At 39.5% G+C, this 24222-nt stretch overlaps 1 protein-coding gene across 3 annotated transcripts in view; it reads right to left on the reverse strand.

The window, feature by feature from the left end:
• The window catches only part of CNTNAP2 (contactin associated protein 2), a 1249274-nt gene that overhangs the window by 462334 nt on the left and 762718 nt on the right, over positions 1-24222 (reverse strand). For all 3 annotated transcript variants that reach the window (XM_052795237.1, XM_052795244.1, XM_052795253.1), the window contains one exon: positions 20644-20815. In XM_052795237.1, the coding sequence (XP_052651197.1) occupies positions 20644-20815 (172 nt within the window). The remainder of the gene's footprint in view (positions 1-20643; positions 20816-24222) is intronic.

Consider the following 24222-nt stretch of genomic DNA (forward strand, 5'->3'; position numbering starts at 1 on the left):
ATGTGCAAAAGTGCCATGCACTAAAAACTACTGATGGCAGGTAGGATACTTTTCACCTTATTAAAAGTTTTCTTGTTTTATTCAAAAATCACATAAAGATATCTGTGTATATTCCTATAACAGACTCACATCAACTTTTTTTTCCATTGAATAGTATCATGAGTACATTCTAGCAGACAGCGTTTTATGTGACTATGATTACACCACTATAGTTCAAAGGAATTAGAGCAAAAGGCCTGAATAATCAGAATGTGAGAGGAAAATAATGACCCAGAGCGTAAGTGGACTGCATAATCAGTATCTGTCAAAATACTTTGTGACTTCTGAATACCAAGCTAGAAGTGAACTACGAAGATGAACATAAGCCACCTCAAGTTGACATTTATATTTGAGCTTCTGTTTTATAATGTGATAGAGTAGATGAGATGTTAAAAAAATAGATGCATAGCCTAGATGTAACAGTTTCTGTAGTTCTATTAACATGTCTTTTTATGCAGTCTTTGTGGAATGTCATTGCAAGAATGATGACAAATATGTATCATGTAAAAGTTCTGATATATCACTACTCCGTCATTTTAATTTCTGCCAGTCATTCTGGAGGCAAAAACATAATATCCTTTTTAGAAGTTCATTTTGTAGTGTTTCTGGCCTTCCCTTCTAAAACCTTACTGACCCAAGCCTACCATTTGTCTATAATTTATTTACCATAGCATAAAAGTATTCAGAGTTCATTCCTACAGGAGCTGAAAGTTGATAATGAATACTCTCTGACCACTGTTCATATAATCAAACTGGCAGTTAGAAGCACATTCAGCATGACAGAGAAAACAATTTGCAGCCTCTGCCAACAATCATCTACTCTTGAGGGAGACAGAAGTTGATCTAATGGGTCTTTCCAAAAAAGATTTCTTATCATCAAATATCAGCACCAGAGCTCCTAAGGGCTTTCTTCTTTGATACAGACCTCAGAATTTTTCCATGTGCTCTGCCCAATTAAAACTATAATAGGAACAACATGGACTTACAGAGTAGGCTATTTTAGACACGCATCAAATTACAACGCATTTTATAAAGCAACTTGTTCCCTATTTTATAGCTTAAGAGTGGAGTAGAGGGCCAGGACCAAGATTTGGCTTTGGGTTTTTTTCTCACTTAAAGAAACATAGTTATTGATCATATAGGAGTCACTGATGCAGAAAGCCCTTTTTCTTTGCCATGTACAACCCTCTACCTCTGCCCCAAGGATTTAGCATGTGCTTAAACCATTTAAACAGCTATGTGGCTTATATGTCTGTCCACTTTAAAAATCTAGTTTCCTATTTTCAAAAGCAATTTACTGTTCATCCTGACCTGAGACTTCTATAGCTACAATCCACTGTTATTTTCTATAGCAAAACCAGTAAACTCCATAACACAAGTAGCAGTCCTGCCTAGACAAGATAAAGCATTGTCCAAGCCTCTCAAACCATTTGGTAAGCATTGCTTACTGGTTCCAATTCTGCTTTTTATGCCTGAAAACACTTCACTTTTTAAAAAGTTCTACACATTCCTCAACTTCTTCACTACTAACTCTCTTTCTTTTCCTTTCTTTCTCTCATATTTTAGGATAATAAATTATTTCAACAGAGACATAGACTTTTTAAAAAGTATTTCACATTACAGTGATTAGTAACTGTATTTTCCTTTACTGCTTGTACTTTGGCAGAATAAAATAAATGAGCCTATAGGTATACATCTGTTAGGTTTAAATAATACATGAAGGTGACTGGTAGTATTAAAAAAGGAGAAAGTGTATTTTTCAAGGACAAAATTTTGTGTGTTCAAATGTATTTCTAACATCAAACAGTAGCATTATACACTTATATCAAATCAGGAACTTCTTTCAAAACATAATTATACTGTTCAAAGACAACCACTGTGTACTTTTATGAGACAATACAATGCAACTATACTTTGCAGAGCACATTTCATACAAACTGCATTATGAAATGTACCACTGAGATAAATAATAGTTACACTGTCAAATAACAAACAATAGCAGAGAAAGAAAAAGATTAAGTCATGAGAAATGGAGAAGAATATATTCTATAAAATTTAAAAAGAGGGTAGAGTCAATAAGGCAGATATAAAGGCATTTCTAGGTGGAAAAAACAATAAAGCAAAGGCTTTCAGAACAGCTAGAGTAAGACTGCATAAATAAGACACATGAGGTTGCTAATATGTAAGCAGATGAAGGAGAGTGAGTTACAGTCAAAGAGAGAAAGTCATCATTTATTTTCTGCCATTTTCTGAATAATTATCATATGGCCAGTGAAGCACTAATCACTTGGAACACGCTGACAACCACAGATGTAATACTAAGTATGAAAAATTAGGATGGCAGGTCCAAATACATGCTGTCAATACTAAACACACACAAAAAAAATGTGTCAGAGGGGGTTATTTGACTAAACATTGGAGTTGTCATCTTTTGATATTATGACTGATCTTGAGTGAAAACAAGAAGCCACCAGAGGAAAGTGAGTATGCTTAAAGACTTGCTACTGTTCTCAGAGGTCCTGAATCAAACAATCAGATATTAATAAAAGATCAGAAATGATGGTCCCCTCAGCAATGCTTCAGATCAGTAAATTTAATACAAAGGGCACAATACCATGCAGGAGAGATCTCATCATAGTATTAGTACAAAATATAATTTAAAACGGTAACTAGACCTTCAGAGAAGGTGAAGGAAAAAGAAGTATCAGTAAATTCGACAATGAACAGTGTTGGATCTGAGTCTGAGCAAGAAGTAATTTTGTTTATTGAGTTGATGATTTTGAGAAGGTCAGCTTGTGTAATAGCACTGAGTTAGTCTGTTGCTGGAGCTTAGCAAGCAACTGCAAAGGAACAGTCAGGCAGAACTAAGGTGTAGAGTACTGTAAAAACTGCAGAAATTGTGGTATTGGAAAGGCAGATCAATCGCTCCAGATATAAAAGAGAAAAAGAACAGATATTGCCTTTCATGTTAAAGTAGAAAAAAACATTTTAGGAGTTGGATTTCATCTTTCCCCCAGAATTCTCTGTAGCTTGGTATCCTTCCTTTAGTAAAAAAAGTGAAAAGACAGGTGAAAATAGTAACTACCTTCACTAAACATGACTGAATTTCCAGCTTGGATTTGCAGAAGAGGAAGTTAATAGACAGGGTCTATCAAAGACTGTCTTCTGCATGTGTACAAACTGACTAGCAGCATCAGCTGTAAAATGTCTAGACAACTTTTCAACCTCACAAGCTTTAGGAATTTGATCTGAAAGGAGGATGGGTCAGTAACATCCCTACACAGGAAGTAAACTTTTTAAGTGAAAAATTAGAAGGCCTTAAAACCTGTGAGGCTGAGTGAAATGAGAATTTATGGTGCTATCTAGCACTGAGAGTTAGATAGCATTGAAGCTCCTTCCTTAAAATTATCTATCACGTTTCATGTTATTTGACTCATATCACATATGTGTCGATCTCTTTATTTAGGACTAATTTCTCTTGTTTGCCTGTTCATTAACTATCTGAAAATGAACAAAGAAAAGAAAATTTTGCATAGTATTTCAACATGGAAGTAAATCTTCCCTTTAGATGATAACTTCCCATATAATGCAATGAGAGCTATTTAATGATTTACACTCTGAAAACCAAAATATATTATATTTCATGTAATGCACCAGTTCTGCTCAAAAAAAAAATGAAAAACACTTCCACTGCAATCACAGGATAGTAAGCACTAGTTAATCTGTCAATCACAGTTGAGCCAGTATTTCTCAATAGCATTTCACAATGTTGCCTTAGAAATGACTGCTATGTAAATCTGTAAGAGAATAAGGATGGACTGATATAAATCAACCAAATAAATCCTTCTACCAACTTGTTTGAATCAATCTTTGAACAATGATCTACAACAGCTCCTAGCATTGATTATATGAAATCCATACAGTGTCATACAGATTAGTCACAACAATTGCAATGTTGTGACATGAAAAATTATAAGAAAGGACCTATGAAAACTGTTGTATTCTTTCCCCTAGTTTTAATCAATTCTGATTGATAGAACAACTATTAGGTGCCAAAATAAAAAGTTGAAGCCAAATTAACCACTGCCCTTTAAGAAGTCTGTCTTAACAATAAAAGGTATCACAATGACAGAAAAATAGAGATGCTATTGGCTGAATGCATGGCAACAGATAAACGCAACAAACGTACAAGCAACAATTATCTTTTCAAGAAGTAAGAATCAGAGTTTTTTTCAAGGCACAAAAAATACTTCTATAGGTCTGAAGTCTATAATACCTTAGAGAAAATGTCTCCTTTTGTTATATCATGTCAGTTCAGTTTAAATTCTTGATCTAAGGGCCATTGCAGGCAGTTGTAAAGGCTTTCAAATCCTAGGCACAATTACAAACACAAAATATTCTTCATGTTTAGGCCCTGAATTATACTATGGGTTTGAAATCTCTTCTTCTTTTCTTCCCCCCCAGCAGAAAAATGTTGTATTTAATTGGCACTGGAACAGTGAGTTTCTTATTCACCAGCACAGTTTCTAAAACAGGAATGTAAAAATTGATTGATTCTTCTGCTGAAAGAAACACCAACATTGCTGCCAATGTAAAATGCATAGGCATCATATGTATGCTTTTCCTAGGAATCAGAAAGTAGACAGTCAGTATGATAGTGTGTCTCTCTCCCTTGCCCTAAACCTAACAACAAGCCATCTACATAGGTTTCCTTGGCTTTCCTTCTGCTTTGGCTAGTTTACACTGATGCAGCTTTTTTGAATAGATATACCAAATATGGCAAAATTGGGTATGTAGTTAGTGTAGGGTACCTACATTCAACAGAGTCCAACTTACAGCCTGTGGGCAGAAGCTGGCCTGTAAGATACTTCTCTAGGGCTTCTACGTTTTCCTGAGAGAACAACTGTGCTGGGTTGACCCTGGCTGGATGCCAGGTGCCCACCAAAGCCACTCTATCACTCCCCCCCTCAGCTGGACAGGGGAGAGAAAATATAACGAAAGGCTCGTGGGTCGAGATAAGGACAGGGAGACTTCACTCACCAATTATCATCATGGGGAAAACAGACTCGACTTCGGGAAAATTAATGTAATTTATTACCAATCAAATCAGAGTAGGATAATGAGAAATAAAACCAAATCTTAAAACACATTCCCCCCATCCCTCCCTCCTTTCCTGGCTCAACTTCACTCCCAATTTTCTCTACCTTCTCCCCCTCAGCAGCACAGGAGGATGGGGAACGGGGGTTGCAGTCAGCTCATCACATAATGACAATCATCACATGATTGTCTCTGCCGCTCCTTCCTCCTCAGGGGGAGGACTCCTCACTCTTCCCCTGCTCCAGCATGGGGTCCCTCCCACAGGAGACAGTTCTCCATGAACTTCTCCAATGTGAGTCCCTTCCACGGGCTGCAGTCCTTCAGGCACGTACTGCTCCAGCGTGGGTCCCCCATGGGGTCACAAGTCCTGCCAGAAAACCTGCTCCATGGGCTCCTCTCTCCACAGATCTGCAGGTCCTGCCAGGAGCCTGCTCCAGTGTGAGCTTCCCACGGGATCACAGTCTCCTTCGGGCATCCACCTGCTCCGGTGTGGGGTCCTCCACAGGCTGCAGGTGGGCATCTGCTCTACCGTGGACCTCCATGGGCTGCAGGGGGACAGCCTGCCTCACCATGGTCTTCACCAGGGGCTGCAGGGGAATCTCTGCTCTGGCGCCTGGAGCACCGCCAACCCCTCCTTCTTCACTGACCTTGGTGTCTGCAGGGCTGTTTCTCTTACATATTCTCACTCCTCTCTCCGGCTGTAGTTTCCACTGCACAGGGTTTTTTTTTTCCCTTTCTTAAATATGTTATCACAGAGGCACTGCCACCTTGGCCAGTGGTGGGTCCATCTTGGAGCCAACTGGCATTGCCTAGGCTGGACACAGGGGAAGCTTCTAGCAGCTTCTCACAGAAGCTACCCCTGTAGCCCCCCTGCTGCCAAAACCTTGCCACACAAATCCAATACAACAATTTCTTAGGCAACTAACAAAGGACAACCACATAGGCAATTAATAGAGCCTCACCAGGCAGACATTTCTGTCTGCATGCATAAGTATTCCAAGACAGAATTGGAACCTGTTGCTCCCACTGCAATCAACTGAGAAGGAAAGGAGGAGCCTTGCATACTATGCTGCTTCCTCTGCTGCCAGTCTGAAAATTGATCACCAAACTGGTTCCCACCACAGGTATGGCTGAAGACCGCACTTGGGACCCTCACTTAAACAAATAAGCACATGGGGGGTATTCCAGAGGTGCAAAACAACCACACTGGCTTTGGCTTCACTGAGAATCTTCTAATAAATAAGTCTCTTGTTTAGAGCTCTCACTATTTACATTATTTAATATAGTTTTATTTATGATAACATTTTTATAAATGTCTAAATTACTCAGTCTCTCATAATAATATAATGGGCCATTTTGCTGGTTCTTCAAATTGTTATCCTAACTGGCTTAATTTTAGGGGTGTAATTCAACAGCACAAACCATAATCCTAATAAGCATGTTTTCACCATTTTTTCATAACTGTGATGTTTTATAAGTAGCTTCCACAGAACTTAATCTTCTTCCTCAAAATTATGAGTTTTATGTAACAGAAATTGCAAGAAATAAATGCAAGTGAAAATTTTGTTGCAAACATTCAAGTATAGGATTGATATAAAAACTCTGTTTCTGGGCAAAAAAAATGTTATAGCTATGGCTATCAATGGCTATATGTAGATATACTTCACAGCCTAAAAAGTCTTAGAAACAGCAAATATCAAATACATTTATTCTACAGTCATAAGTGAGGGATTTTTCCAGTAAGCCTTCCTCTGAATTTACAGATCTTGTAAAAATATTTTTTTTATTATTTTCTTTTGGGATCACTCAGATAAGACCCCTCCTTAAGTTTACTTAATCTTTTTTCTATTATACCAGGAAAAATAGAACACATTTACTGCACAGATTAAGTATTTTCCTTCTGATGAAATCCAATCCTGTTCATATCTCTCCTAATCTAGATGTCTATTCATTTCATTTCTGTACTCTCCTCCTTAAAAACAGCTAATATAATCTAATCTATTGGTGACATTTACAGGGAATGAATGAAGACCTGTTTACTGAAATCTACAGGATTGTATTAGTCAGTTCATTTAAACTATCCTTCCAGGAAGGCATCAAGGATTAAGCAAGTAGCACCTGACATATATTCCTCCATGGAGTTTTATTCTTTCCAATTTCTCAGAAGAAATCTGGTTAGGTTTTAACTCAATTTCTCATCAAGAATTGCCACCTGCCTTTAATTTGATGCATGACAGAAATCTGCAGACTCACAAATACTAAAGTGTGTAATTATAATCATAAACTTTTTGCGCAATAGCTTTCAATCTGTTCAACATAATGTAGAAAGCAAGGTTGACTTTACTGGAAAATAAGTTTGATCTGGAACTGGAGAGGCAGAGTTCAAAACCTTGTTCAACTTCAAAGGTTATGTGTCATCTTGGTCAATTACCATGTGACCCCAAAATTATTTATGTGCCTACAGTGAAAGTTATTCAGAAAAACTCCATCTGGCTGCTTCACCATCTAATGCTTACATAAGAAGCAATGGAAAAACTGACCCTCTCTTCACTTAGCCTGCTGTCAAACCCTTCTGGGTCCAACAACTAATCATGTCAGGTGGCTAAGTACAGTGTTACTTATGCATTCTGTTGTTTGATAAAATACATAAGCACTGTTGGAAGCAGGGACTGTGTATTAAGTTCTCCCCTCATTACTACAGACATGTATGTTCTCATTTGAGATATTTCTAGGCCCTAAATTTCCACCTACAATCTTCTCAATACCTTGCTCAGTATTTTGGCTGTGGTTAGTCCCACTCTTCAATGCTTATGTCTACATACTTATGCTACACAGAATTCAAGTACCTCCCTCGTGACTGTGCATCCCATCCCCACAGGCAGAGCCACAAAGGTTAGTGAGCATTATCACATGTAAATCCTGTAAAGAATCTAGGCCTTAGTCTTTCTCTAGTTGCATTTCCTTAAAGGAAGATGTCATGATAAACACAACACAAATACTGGGATCCTCAGAATGTTAATATTGCTGGCTACAGAAAAGCATAAAACAGGTAAGGTGAATCTGTTCTGTTCAATGTGCTAGTACCAGAAATGGATTTCATGGCATTTGTTTTATGATTAGGTGGTACTCTGTTGTTCTGCAAAAGATCTGTGAAATCAGTATCTGGGAGAAATATGAGATTGAGCATGGAATAATACCTTTCTCAATGGATAGACAGTCATTTTTTGTAAGAGTCTGAACACTAGCAAAGGCTTACTATGAGCAGAAATTCAGAAACAACAACATAAGCATTTCTTTTTGAGAAAAGGAAGCTGGAGAGATACAGAGACAGTATTAAGCCTAAAGCATATATCTAGGCATTATTATTATTATTACTACCAATTTCCAGTGATTGCATAGTTATCACTATTATTTTTTCCAAGCTTTAAAGGGCAACCTATAACTATTACAAGACTACTTCTAGTCTATTAGACTTATAACTCAGTTTCTTTAGACTCTCACCAGTATGAATATTCTGCATGAGAGAGTTCAATACGCTAGTTTTAAAATTATAATGATTCCTGAAAAAAAGAAAGAATGTAAATCCAGCAGGAACTCTACAGCAAGCCAATTTCTGCTAAAAGTCAAACCCCATTCATAAATAGATAATAATCCTTATTTGTAGCAGTGTTTTATGCAAGACAAACTACTTATTCTGGAGATTTTATTGCTCGCCTGTATGAACAAGAGATGGACCCAACATTTTACTAAGACAGGTATTTGGTCAAAATTACTACTACAGAAAGCTATCACCAGATTATGAAATGGTTATTCTATGGTTTTAACAACACCTCTTTGTAACAGATCCAGCGGAAATTCTAGCAATCCAGCAGGATTGGCTGTGCTCCAGTTATAGATGCATATACTTCTAATGAGCTGGTTGAATCTACTCACGGCTTGATACCCAATTACAAATTCAGAGCTGCAGTCTTAAAACTGGCCATAATCATAGCTGTACTGCACACAAAGAAATGTCTACAACTGTTTTGCTTCTAGTCTCTGAAAAATATTTAAAGCATATGTCATAACTACTTACTATAGCATTGCCATATCTATCAAGTATTAGCATGCCTCTTAATTATAGCATATAATCAAATAAAAACAGATACAGAGACAGTCTATTTGTTTGGATTGTGATTAGCCATTTTAACAGGAAAAAAAAGAGTAGAAGGAATAATATTCATATCTGAGAATCCATATTTAATAAACATAAATGTTAGTGAGAAGATGATGAAATTTTAGTCTTATTTGAAGGCTAAAAGCAATAGTAGTAACATGAACAGTTCTTGAAACAATATTATGATTTTTTGCATTGGTTAAAGTTTTAGTAAACTTTAAAGTTGAGATGACAATCCATTTTTGGGGAATGATCATATAATGTTAGCTTCATTAAGAACAACACCATTCATACACAAGAAGGATAATCACATAAAAATAAGTAATCTGCATAATATATTATCTTTTTCAGTTATGAACTGATGAGAAGCACTAAGTGATGAACAACTTGAGAGAGTCATCAAAGCAGTTTGGCTTCAAAACAGCTGAGTAACCAGGGAGTTACTGTTTCAACAGCGTTATTATGGGATCAGGTCAATATTTAGCATCTAGTCTTGTGAGAGCATAAATTTCATGTCCAAGGGAGAGCTTTGTGAATGTTTGCTCAGTGCTCACATCTTCCCCACAGGAGGATAAGAATAAAATAATAATTAAGCATGAAGGTAATACAAGCTGCATATTCAAGCAAGTCCCCTGAGTAAACTAATACATTTAAGAGAAAGCAAGAAACGAATTTCCACACAAAGCTTTTGGTCATGACTTTCATAAATTATAGATTACTCCATTTGATTAAGCTGTTCCTCTATCAGTGATGTGGTAGCAGACAGCAAAAAAATCAGAGGTTCTGCCAAAACAGCTTGTAATGTTATTTAAATAAGATTTTAGAAGTTTGTCACTGTTGATCAACTTTTCTTCAAATCCTTGCCCTACTAATCCTACCAGATTAGTAAACGTAGGTAGGTGTGTGCCTCTGTGACAGTAACCCCTCCTCTCTCATGTACTAAACATAAAAATCTCTAATGTGGAGCTCCAGGCATGTGCTTGGGCAATCCACTGACTCACAGCCATGCTGGCTGAAACAGGTCATCAGATTTGAAGCTGCAATGGTTAAAAAGTAAAGTTTTCCAGCCATACCTAAGGGTGACTCAGGCAGGAGTTGTTAGGAATAAAGAAGTGTAAGTGGGTTTGATCGGCAGTCAATCTCAAAAGCCTCTGAATCAGCTGGATGCTCTCCAGTGTCAGCTCAGGGATTACAATTACCTATGATGAGTATGGAATGGGAATGTACGATCATGCACTTCTCCTTCCAGGCATGATAATTCAGTCTCCTTCTGTGGATAACTACCTAGAGACAGCTAGGAAGAACTGTTAGCTCTTGATGATACTGCTGAAATTACTGATGATGTTATTCAGATACAATACATTGGTTTTTTTAAATTAATAGAAGAAACTATGAAAACCAATCTCCTAGCACACACATGGTAATTACTTTGCAAAACTGGTGCAATGAGTGCAGAAAGCTGCCAGACTCTGTCTATTCAGTTAAAGAATATCAACATTTTATGCAAGCTCGGTGTGACAAGACAGCCCCTTGCATGTGTCCAAACGTGGATCTGATGCATCAGCAGGCAAAGGTAGGCAGAGATGAATTCCCTGCCAGAAGGGCCCCCTATCCAGAGAGCTTATAGGAAAAAGACAGTCTTTACGGGCAAGAATTTCAAATTACATGGAATTTAGATGCTAAAAACTATGTTTTGAATTATACTTGAAAACAAACTGGTAGCCCGTGCATTTTAAGACCATGCGGTCCTCTTTGCAAAGGTCCCCCAAAAGGCAAACACATGTGGAAATAGCACATCCTGAAGTAATTCACTATAGCTGTACTAATTGCATTCCCGTGCTGTGGGGAATCACAGTACCAGAATGCAATCCCGTGAACTGGGCCCCACCATTTAAAAAGGATGTTAAGGTATGTGAATGCATCCAGAGATGGGCAAGAAAGCTGGTGAAGGGGCTGGAAGGCATGTCCTCTGAGGAGCGGCTGAGGACACTGGGTTTGTCTAGTTTGGAGAGAAGGAGGCTGAGGGGCAACCTCACTGCTCTGGACAGCTTCCTGAGGAGGGGACATGGAGATGGAGGTGCTGATCTCTTCTCCCTAGTACCCAGTGCCAGGACGCATGGGAATGGCTCAAAGCTGCGTCCGTCAGGGGAGGTTCGGACTTGACATGAGGAAACATTTCTTTACCTAGAGGGTGGTCAAACCCTGGAACAGGCTTCCTGGAGAGGTGGTCGATGCCCCATGCATGTCAGTGTTTAAGAGGCAGTTGGACAACGCCCTTAATACCTTAACTTTTGTTCAGCCCTGAAGTGGTCAGGAAGTTGGACTAGATGGTCACTGTAGGTCTCTTCCAACTCAACTATTCTACTCCCATTCCATTCCATTCCTTGCACTCCCCATGCGTCAAGTAGCAATAAGACTGTTACTTCCCTGAACGGCCAGGGTTTTTCAGCTCCAAAAACACTTTCAAGGACACAGATCACAAAGGTTACAAGTGGAAACAGGATTTTATTTTTCTGAATCTGTTTCAGAGCTGATGCTGTCAAACACTAACACAATGCACAGGTGTAGCCAGGAGCAGGCTGATGCATTCTTCAGTTTAGCTTGAAAAAACATCCCTTCTAGCCTGGCAAAGGAAAGTCACAGAAAGTAGCAGCAGAAATACAGATCTGTTTCCTGAAGAGTGAGAACTTGAAGAATGAGCGTTGGTACTGACCACACACAAAAGAAGAAGAAGGTGTCTGGTACCTTGGGGTATTTTCCAAACTATGACACATTGATGACAACCACAATTTTGCCTTCCAAAACTTGCCCCGCCACTGTGCTTCGTGGCCAGTGATGCATGAAAAGCATTCTTGTGCCTGCCCAGTGCTTGTATTGCATGCAGGGAGATCTGAAAAGTGGCAGCTCCTGATAGGGCATCAAGCCTGGAGCCCTTCCAAGCACAGGCTATTTTGCACAAGCAAGAACCCCTGGGGAAATGGAGCCAAGGGAAGAGCAGAGCTTGCTCCTGCTACAGATTTGCAACAGGCAAGAGAGCCTGAAAGAGCCAGGGCATGAGTGGTGCCTTGGAGGTGCAAGAGCAGCAGGCAAGGACCTAGCCGAAAGGGCCTGGAGGAGCCCTGACAAGGGGCCGTGCTCAGTGCTGCAGAGGAAGGCAAAAAACGCCTGGGGACACTTGCTAGCCCACTGTGGGGGAAAAAAAAGCCTTCCTCCCCCCAGCTGCAGGGCACGAGAGGTCATCTTTGTGGTGCATGAGCAGCAGGCAGTAGCCTAGCCAAAACGGACTGGAGGAGCCCTGACAAGTGGTCATGCTCAGTGCTGCAGAGGAAGGCAAAAAACCCCCAGGGACCAGTGCCAATCTGCCCCGGGGGAAAATTCCTTCCTGACCCCAGAGCTGGCGATCTGCTATTCCCTGAGCACTTGAGCAAGACCTGCCTCCTCGTCCCACAGGCTGCTCATGCCTCCCAGGAGGTAGATGCCCAAGCCCTATTCTCCCTCAACCTGGAGCCATCTCAGGGGCTTCCAAGAGTGATCAAATGCCCCTGGCCTGATCAACCTTGGGGGCAAGAATCCTTCCCGTGCCTTTGGGCCACCAGTGGGTGCTCCAAAGCACTGGGACCCCTGGCAACATTTCTGCGTCGGATTTCTTACGGCTGCTGCCCCTGGCTCCACAGGTGATGAGGATGGTGAGCTCTGCAGTGCTCCTCAAGAAGGCACTCCCTTTGTCTGGCCATGGCTATCCAGCTGAAAAGGATTTCCATCCATCAGATGGGCTTTGAACATGACCCTGCTGGGAGGCAGTGTTGCAGTAGAGAACTTCCAGCAGCCTGTTCCAGCCTCTGGTCTTCCTCCCTCAGCCCCTTCCAAGTAATTCCACCAGCTCCTCAAGGACTTCCTCTCAGATGTCTTCGGGCTGTCTCCGGGCCACCTCTGGCAGCGGGGCACGGGAGGCTGCCCCTTTTATACTGCCCCGGGGCATTGTGACTGCTGCACTGCCGGCTGGTGGCACTGTGACACCGGGGTGACGGGGCCCCCCACGCGCAGCCCCTCCACCCAGCATCCTTCGGAGGAAGGCCTTTGGGGTGCTGGCCCCGGGGGCTGTCCCTGTGCCCAGGAGGCCCAGGGGGCTGTCCCTGCCCTTGGTGGCCATGCACTGGGCCAGCTGCTGGGTGTCCCTGACGCCTCCTCTGCCACTCGGCTCCCAAGGACAAACCTGGTGCTGTTATTCTTCTCTCAGGGCATGGCAGAAAGCAACCCTGCAGCCTAGAGACCTCCTCTATTAGCTGTCAGGTTGTCCAGAACTCTGCTTTACATAGTCCTCCTCAGAAATATACCTAAATGTTTACAGTCTTAGCTTTTTTTTTAGCAAGAACAAGTTTTTATAATGAACAAATAATCCACATGCTCTAGAAAATTATTTCAGTAGTATACATTTTTTATAACAGAGAGATGGATTAATATTTATTAAAGTTAAAATGAAAGAAGATTTTTTTCCTCTCTCTGCGGAGTTTATCTAGGATTAAATACAAGACAAAGAATAACTGAGGATTTTGGAGATTTCAAAATGTCTAGGCATCCAGCTACAAGATGATATATAACCCACACAGTTGCTTCTAAGAGTCTCATAAGAATGTTATTGACTATTATAACCTGAGTAATATAAGTTAAAGTGACTAAATAAAAAAAAAAAAAAAAGCCTTGGCAAAGGCATAAGCATAAAACAGTGTTCAAACCACCTGCATTTCAAACTATTCTAACTTGCTTAAACAGCTACTGATTACACTATTAAGTTATTTTACAGTCTGGGTCATTAGTCAGTCATACTGTTCCACACAGGGAAACTCACACGTTTTCCACCTTCTGTCCATGCAGTCCCACTCCATCCCTTGGTGCTGCCTTTTTTTTTGTGGAAGCTTGCATGATCTAATCAGCATCATTTTCTCTTTTTGGAGTTTTTAAGCTCCATCATCCAGACTCTAAGGTGATTACATTCCTTGCTGAAAACTATAGAAAAGAAAGTAAAGATCTTCTTTCTCTCACCCCTTCCATGGAAGAACACTTACATCCACTTCACGTTGGTTCCCTGCACATACTTCTGTTTCAAATTCTGTAAATTAACACTTTTTAGCATTTAAGCAAGTAATATTTCCACTCACATATCTTCAGACAGAGTGCAATGGTGACGAATCCTGAAAAAACTATTGTTTTTTTCCTCCTCAAGGTATTGCCTAGCTTTACTAACACAATTAATGCAATAAGCATTGCATGAAATGACCCCATAGAAACTGTGCCCTTCCTCTTCTTTGTCCGTTTCAGACTTGATTAATTATTTGTTTGCAAAGAATTATGACTACTTGAATCATAATAAATGTCAAATATTATTTCCATGTGCATCTTACATTAAATTGTTTTAGAAAGACTTAGTATGGGCATTTTTGTATTTTAACAACCACTGTTACATTGAAAAGAACTTGATTTTCCTTTACTGTAGAACTCAAGGACATGGCACAGCTCCAAATGACATAAGATTATGTCCCCCTTGCAAGATCAGAAAGGGGCAGTGTGATCTTAGATAGAGAAGAATCAAGTGAAAAATACTTTTCTGAGGAGTGTTTATTATAAAGTCCATGCTATTATTGTCACCAAAACACAGGAAATCCCTAAGTAAGGTTGATTTGAAGTGATAAAACCAGCTCATAACAATTCACTTGACTAGCCTGCAGGCCCGAATGTTTATTTAAAAAATCTGCACTTGTGTTGCTGTCTTGGGGAGCTCCCTTCTAACCAATGACAGCTGGAAGATCCGGCCAATTTCTTGAGGATACCAGAGTGCTGTACAAACGTCTTCAGTCGAGCAACTATTATTATATCAGTATCTTATCTCTAAAACAACATGTATTTTAATTCTCACTGGACCCACTCTTTGTTAAGTTTTGCAAGTTATCCAAATTCTTCCAGCTGCATGCAAGGGAGGAAATTTGTGAACACATGGGAAAACCCAGTTCATTCAATTTGTTGGTGTTTCGCAAGCCTCCTTTTTCCCTATTTTTTTCAGTGTTCCCCTTTTTTTTTAATGTGAGAGAATGGAGATTTTTTCATAGTAAAAAAAAATTATTGCAGAAAACTAAGATATACTATGAAGAGAAAGGTAATTAAACCATTCCTATTTTGTGGCCAGCTCTGTAGAGTTTGTAACCTTCCAGCTGTCTACTGCTCTGTGTTAAGTAATATGGCAGTTGTCACACTCTGGTACACAGGGGACAAGTGCCACAGTATTAAAAAGCACTGTCACAGTCATCTGAACTATAATCTATGTCTACAAAGTCACCTTTCTGGACTGAGATGGATTATGAAGTAAATACAGTTGAATGTCTCGTGTTGAAAGGCAGCTTTTACCTCCATTTCCACATCAAAAGTTTGTATGGTTCCAAAGAGAAGTGAGGAGAGGGACAGGAGAGGGAGAAGGCACATGTAGGAAGTGGCTTCCAGCCATATGTCCAGGAACATCTGCAGGCTGAAGTCATGGTATGGTTTCAGCTCTTCCCCAGTCCTATTTTACTTCCTTTTGGTGAATTTGTCTTGGGAACAACTCAACGTTAAAGTAGGTTTTGCTTCCAGTCTGGACACTGGTATATCACCTGCTTCTTATCAGAGTACTACAGGATGATGTCTGTCTCATTCCTCGCTGTCTGCCTCACCACAGAACTGGCAGAGGGAGGGGGAGAACAGAGAGGAAGGCCAGACGCTTAATGTCCATGTAAGGAGACAGAAGTGAAGAATTTTAAGACTATTTGCACTGATGATTTTTAATTCCAAAGAAATTCTGTCTTGCTGCCAGTTACATTGTGGCCATTTTCATGCACCAATATGCTTACTGTGTTTTGTTATTTAAATGAATTATTTCAAATTTTGATTGGCAATCACACAGTATAGAGAATGTGGCTGTAAGGGATTAAAGCCGAATGCTGGCACTCTGTTGTACAAAGTGTATCACCACAGCAGGTGAGCAATAATCACCCAGAAAGATTCTGCTGCCCGTATCTGATTACTTACATCAATTCTTTAATGTGAAATTATTATCGAAAATTGGCATCTAATTTATCTCGTGTTACAGAGGGAGTCACACAGTTTACACATTTATAAAACACTAGAAGCAGCTACATGAAAATTCTTGGTACTACATTTTTTCCCCAATTCTGTCATTTCACCTCTTATGGTATACAGAGATTTTTGTTAAAATTGGCATATGTTTTGCATAATCTACAACGACAGATTGGACACTATATTTTGAAACCACATTAGTATTTCCTCATTGTGATTTCGTGATTAAAATCCATAATTCTAGCCACAACAAAGTCAGGCAAGCTTTAGAATTCTCTGAGACTGCTGGGATAAATTAGTTGTGAGTAATAATTCCTGTTCAATGTCCTGTGCTAAAATCCTGAAGTACAACTGTACCATCTGGACTGTAACAACAAGTTAGTTTGTTAATGGTAAGTAAAGGAGGTGTACAGGGACCTGTGCTGTCACAAGCAGCACAGCACATTGATCACTGTGACAACAATGCAACTTCCATTGCTAATACAGAGTTAATCAAAATACAGAAACAGGGATGATTATTTTTTCTCAGTAGCATTTTAACTGCCTGTAATTACTATATATATACCTGCATGAAATTATATGCATTTATACTATTTGGTCACTGGTAAAAAGAGAATGTTCTTTAGCTTTGGTCATCCCTTTTAATAAGATCTCAGCTTGTAGTCTTTGCAATAGCAAAATGCTCATGTGAGGAGGGGAAGACTAAAAATAAAAAGACACTGGTTCAACACTTGTATCTCCCAAGTACAAGTGTAATACTCTAACATGACTATTCTTCTAATGCCTTAAAAAATACTGGCACTAAAATGCAGAAACTCTTTCCATATGGGGCAGGTATTTAGCTTTGCAGAACCTGGGACTTTGGAAGCAGTTACCTCCAGGCAGGTGCAACATGAGAGCACACCACCCTCAGTACCTTTTGTCATGTTCTTATAGAGAAAATTGTCCCCTCCTTACTATCTACTCTGGCTAACGATGAAAAATGCCACTGTTTACAACTTCATGCTTTTTTTCCCCCAACCAAATGGCTGAAGTCTGCAGTAAGAATAATTCAATGTGACAGCTTATCTTTTTGCCCAGTGGGGTTCTTCACTGAAGTGTGGCTATGAAAGCAATTTCCATGTTGATGATGACCGAAGCCTTTATGATTCAGAGCCAAACAAGTTTAAAAAAGCAGGAGGATCCCAGTATCACAGCCACAAGTATCTTCCCATTTCAAAGGAAATGAAATTAAGCTAATATATAGCACACATGGTACATGGATCCTTTAAAAGAAAGCCACATAAAAAATGTTATATATAGTGGCATATTGTAACAGAACTGCTTGAAAACTCTTATTTGCAGATGTTAATAAGACAGCCATGAAAATCCAGTCAGATCTAAGGCTTGGCATTATCACTTCTTACTCAAAGGGTTTGTTTTAAAGTACAAAGAAATAAACTTGATCATGGGAAAACAGCAAACTAGATTACATCTCAATCCTTAAAAAAAACCAAACCCAACCCTAAGAAAATTCTTTGGATACTATTCTAATTTCCTATGATTATACAATTGTTACTCTGCTTGCAACACAATCTTCCAGTGCTTAGAAAGCATAAATATAAGACTTATAGTTTTAATTTATATAATGAGAATGATATCGGGGTCCAAATTGGCAGAAGAGAGACATAAACGGAGAATACATTTTCTTATATAAAGAAAACATATATACATAAACATATAGAAAACAGGTATTTATATTAAAATATGAATACAAATGTTATATATATAAACTACATAAAATAAATCTCATATAATACATATTAAATATGCACAGCATAATAATATTTTAATATAGTAAAAGGTATTTCATATAATATCATGTAGGCATATGGCATTATATTATGAAATATTTGAATATATAGTATTATATGTTATAAAAAGAAATACTTTATAAATAGTAACTACTATATGAAGTTCTCTTCAAAAGTAAGCTGCTTGACATTTAGGAAGCTTTAAGTCCTATTTTTCAAAAATGCATTGTAAAGCTCTGACTCTAATTAACTTACATTGTAAGTTAATTGTAATTACATTGTAACCCATTGCAAAAGCCTAATTCTGATTAACTTCACTATGATGATGGTATTATTTCTAATAGACACCGGCATAAGTGGGATCAATACAAACTGTCACGTAAGCTCAGATTTATCCACTGGGGAAAAAGCAGAGACTTAATTAGATGTATCTTCACATCCTTTCTTCCAAGTCAGTTTACATTTCCAAAAACAAATAATCAAAATAAAACTAAGCAATTCAAACTACCAAATACTAACCACAGGAGGCCTTTCTAATTTCAGTTGTATGTGAGGAGATAGAACAAACTTCTTCCCTATAACAGCAACTCTTCACTTCCTCTTCAATCTTCAACAGGTCCATGAGAAGCAGCAATAAGTGGCCTGACATACCACAACAACTCACTGGTACACCACAAAGCATGCACCTGAAGACTGACATTACTAAAATGGCATACTGGGTCTCACTGGGATGAAGTTACTGAGTTAATCTTCTTCATGGCAGCCCATATGGTGCCATGCCTCCCAGTTGTCGCTAAAACAGTGCTGGTAACACACCACTGCCTTGGCTGCTGCTGAATGGGGCTTGCACAGCATCAAGGCTTTCTCTCCACACCCTCCCCCATAAAGGCCAGGAGGATGGGGGTGGGCAAGAGGTTAGGAGGGGATACAGCTGGACAGCTGACTCAAACTGACCATATGAATATCCCATACTATACAATGTTATGCTCAGCCACAAAAACACAGGGAATGGAGGAGGAAGGGGAGATGTTTAGAGTTCTGGAGTTTCTCTTCCCAAACAACCATCACACATGCTGAGCCCCTGCTTCCCAGGAAGCAGCTGGACATCTGCCTGCTGATGCAAAGTAGTGAATGAATTCCTCTTTTTGCTTTGCTTGCATGTGCTTTTGCTTTTCTTACTAAACTGCCATTCTTATTAAACTGCCGTCTTAATCCACGAGTCTTTTCACCTTCCTTCTATTTTTCTCCCCATATCCCGGGAGAGGGGAGTGGGCAAAAGGTAGGGTGGGTGTTTGGCTGCTGTCCATGGTCAACCCACCACAACTTCTTCCATGCAAACTGATGTCGACATTTCAGGAAGAGAAGGCATTTTGCAAGACCAAAGCAGTATGCCATATTTCATTTTTTCACAGTAGCATTTATCTCTGAGATTCCCTTAACTTACAGTAGGAAATTAAAAGTACATGCATTTCTTTACCATAACTACGCAGATCTCTGCTGATGATATCCAGAGTCACTCAGCCTGCGGCATCTCCATCCTTGGAGTTATCAGAACGCAACTGGACATGGCCCTGAGCAACCTGACATAGCTTTGAAGTTGGCCCTGTGTTGAGCAGGGCTTGGACCATAAGAACTCCAGTGGTAGCTTGTTACCTGAATTATTCTAGGGTTCTATGATCTTGTAATCTTTGCTTCTTTCAAAGCAGAATTCTAAAAAGCCACTTTCAGCTTCCCAGCAGACTTGCAATGGGTTTAATATGTAGGTAATTTTCATGATAAGCCAAGTTGCCTGCATTCAGGAGTTGGGCTACTTGCTCTTTCTTTCCCTGCCTTTCGTAGTATTTTCTTTTTTGCCAATGAAGAAGAAACTATTAATCCGGAGCAACAGAAATTAACACAGGTAAGTGGTTGAAAAGGTAGGTCTCACAGCAAAAGCCTGCCATAATTCTGAATTACTCTTCTTAGTTTGGAAAAAAAACCCAAACCACTAAGCATTATTTTAATAAAGTTTGAGCATTTATTACATGCACAGTTGTGCAAGCAAGTGGACCTAGAAGGCACTGAAGCCAGGAAGCACAACTTCTAGTTGCAAAAAGATCTCCATAACAGTCATCTAAGAAACATACAAAATGTGTGACTTTTTGGGAGAGTTCTCTCTATTCAAGGCAGCCATATTATTGACGCGTGGACTGAATTTGACTTACAAGAGCTTTTCACCTCCTCCTCTGCCTGAAAGTGGGGAGACTGGCAATATGCTTTCCACCGCACCCTGCACAATCTACAACTTAAAGCCATCATCTCCATCATCTAAGATTGGTTCCCACTGTTAAAAAGGTAGGACTGCCTTGATGTGATCACTGGTAATGTCAGAGCCACATTTTCTGTATCACTGTATATTTTCAGAATACACAGGACATGTATCAGCATATCAGAGCATCAGTGATGTCTGCAACTTACCTGTCTATAATGGCGCACATGTCAATGGTGACATTGGCAAAGCTTCCCAGCTGGCCTTGCTCCACCACGTGCAAATCCACCAGCTGATCATCCACATGAATAAACTGCATGCATCCTTGAAATGAATGCTGAAATAGCGAGTGATCCGAGTCATTCATCTGTATAGGAAACCCTGTAGAGCAGCAGAATAAAGAGCATTATTAACTTCATATACTATTACTCAAGCCAGTATTTTTTCACAGGAAAATACATGTTTTCTAGACAGGGGAAGAAAAAGGCAAAGTGGGAAGGAAATATTGTACAGTTATTAGATTACATTGCAATGTTATTGATTTAAGTCATTGGCAGCTACCTGCAAGAATCTGTACAGATGATGATTCTTTCATTAATTTTTGTCTACAGGATGGAAGTCTTCTGCTACCCTTCTCCTCCCCCAGACCTCTATTGCTGTTTCTCATTACTTCTCTCTTCATACAGAGATTAAGGGAATAGGAAAAGACTTCATCTCCTTGCTATATTTTAGGAATCACATTCCCATTTCTCAGATTTTTCTGAGAAAAACATATTCCATGTATTCCATGAAGTGAATTTCCAGTTCAGCTTTCTCTAGAACTATGCTTCACAGGCAATGAATACTTGTGCTGGAAACTTTCTGCAAACTTAAAACTAGCCCTAAAATCTAACATCCTGGGCCAGTTCTGAGGAATCTGAGGACATTCTGTAGTATTTTCATTTTTGCTCTGAATACATTCATTTGCCTGTCTTTCTGAAGGTGGTTTGGAAGAGACGAGAATGAATTAGTGTCTTGACTCAGGCTAAAAGGCAGGGAGACAGAGGATGTTTGCATGTAATTGTTTAACTGAATGCCCTTCAGAAGTGAATGTCTCAATTTACTTGAGAAAAATGTCCTCGATAAGACAGTGGAGACCCTCATTCACTACTTATAAACCTTTAACAATGAACTCCCTGAAAAAGCATCAAGAAAATAATTTAGACAGAATCTGTTTAAGATGACAGCAGGAAGGAAGAGAGGGGGGCTAACAACAGTTTAATGGTAAAGAAGGTAAAAAATCTGAAAAATGAGTAATGATTTTGCAGATTTCAGCTAGGGAAGATGACTAGCCACACAGTTCTTGATTGACAAGGGTAAAAAATCACACACATTTGTTTTGGCAGCTAAGACAGTTTATACAGTTCCCATTCCTTCTCCCACTTTCCTGTCCAACTTCCCAATCCCCAATGCCTTACTGCCTTCTTCAATAGCATGGAAACAGCTATTTGTGGAGACAGAAGAGTAACAGATTATCAAACCAGTATTGTTTGAGCAGCAGCAGGAAAAAGGAATGAACGTAATTTTAAATTCTATTCCTGAATACAGTTTATTGTGTGCCACACAAATAGTTGGATTGGCTAAAAGAGAGGGCAATGAATAGATGGCAGAAACAAGCAACTGGGGCTTGAGGACAGATCCTACTTCATGTGGCACCTGTTACTAAAAAAACCCAGATACACATAAGTCTTCCCCAAAATACAATTAAGACCCATTTTACCTGAAGGGCTTTGCCAGAACATTCATATGACCAGTAATGTTTTTTAAAATTTTCTAAAACAGGCTTGCCCATCAGCTAAAATTACTGCTGGTAGCTCCTAAATTTCCCTGGCTCACTTCAGTAAGCACTCACTTCAGAGTTCACTGGTGGCACCACAGAATTAATCAGGGATGTTATAGTAATTAAGCACTGACCATGCTAACAGTTAGCTCTGACAGATATTTCAAGAAATTGGGCAAAGGTTTGTCTTGAGGTCATATCACCTTTGGAGCAAAATTGTGACACTATCGCCGGGAGCCATAAACTGCTATGAGAAAGATAAATAACTCCCTCACACTAATACACATCAGATGGAGAAGGAAAAACTCCTAGGGATCCCCCAATTGCCTAATTAGTGCATAATAACCTCATCAGACCAACTGTCTCCCACCAAAATTGTGCTAATCCTAGACTGTGGGAATTGTTATTTTGGACTGCCAGAAAAGTTAAGTTGTAGGGACAGGATTTATATTCTCTACCCGGCACGTGCATTGGCTAGTGACTTATCTGATGAAAAGAGGACAGGACTTTCAGAAACCTGCCTCCTACTTTTTTTAACTTGTTCTTTGCAGTGACTGATTAAACTGATTCATCTAAGGCTTTACAGACAACAGTACAGAGAGACAGAAAGTGCAAGTCAATTCTGTTTTGTTTGGTGGATGCAAGCACAATATTTGCAAGTTCCTATCAGGTGCTTTCTCCAATTAAATTTAAACAGTTCTCTCTTTCAGTATAATTGTCTGTTTTTCAAGCTGTCACTGAAACTACCCTACAACTCCTTCTCAGCAAGAACCCCAAACTAACACCAAGCACATAGTTGTTTAGATCTTCAATGTACTAGCAGAGCTGTGCAGGAAACCTGTGCATCATTTTCTGGTTCAAAGCACTTCCACAATTCCTTTGTTCTAAATATTAAAATCAAGGTTACCAACACTGAGGTAGACTCTTAGTAACATTCATGTAAACCCAGCAAAGCCAAGGACATTATATGGATATATCTGAATATAATGAAAGATTATCCACCATCCTTGAAGCACTAACTGAAAAATAAGATCAAAACCTAAAGCCACAATTCACTCTTCACATCAAAAAGAGTATGAACCAAATAACTAAGCCACAAATGTATGATTAGATTCAGCAATATATTCCAACAAATTACTACCAACATTTGATAGCATTTGAGAACTAACCACAGAGGCATTTCAGTATGTGATTCTCAGCTTCACTGCATCTGAAGTATCAGTTCTTGACCTACACTATACTAGCACACAGTTATTACTGGTCTCTGGGACACGTTCTCAGCTTTGCTACTGGTTGAACCTGCAAACAGGAAAGTAGCAGCTGGGTCCCTCAGCCCAGGCAGAGACCCCAGGTCCCTGGGTCCCCAGGCTGGGTTCCGCTGGCTGGGGTAGGAGGGAGTCATGGGCTGGAGCAGCTGGAGGGGGCAGCCACTCCTAACCTAACAACATAAATCAAGCTTTCCTCTATTACCCAGGAGAGTGGTGTACACTAAGCATTAGTCAGTTTGGGATTCTGAATTTTGCTGTATCTATCAATGGATGAAGACTATCATTTGCTCACTTATAAGTCTGTTTACTCGTCTTCCTGCTACTCCCTTTGCTGTTCCTAGTCATGTGAGGAACTGGAAGAGGAAGGGGGTTTATGCACTTGTACAGCACTTTGCATAAATTGTCTGTGAGGCTGACTGGCTGTCAAGGCATTTCAGTCATGCTATACTATAACACATAGTTATGCAAAGCCATAATTTCCAAAAACAATTCACTATCTACAGGGAATGGAAGAATGGTGGGTTTTTTGAACCATGCGCTTCTCACAAACCAGCCTTCTCTAACACCATTTTTTTTTTCTGCTTTAAAATTGTTGCCATAGCTTAGACAAACTCTTCAGAATGTAGTTAATAAACATACTGTTACGTAAAGAGTTTAGCACATGGGAAAGCAACTAGATAAGCCTTGTGTGTAACACCTAC

This window comes from Harpia harpyja, chromosome 1 (genome assembly GCF_026419915.1).
Source record: "Harpia harpyja isolate bHarHar1 chromosome 1, bHarHar1 primary haplotype, whole genome shotgun sequence".
In the NCBI taxonomy this organism is placed as follows: Eukaryota; Metazoa; Chordata; class Aves; order Accipitriformes; family Accipitridae; genus Harpia; species Harpia harpyja.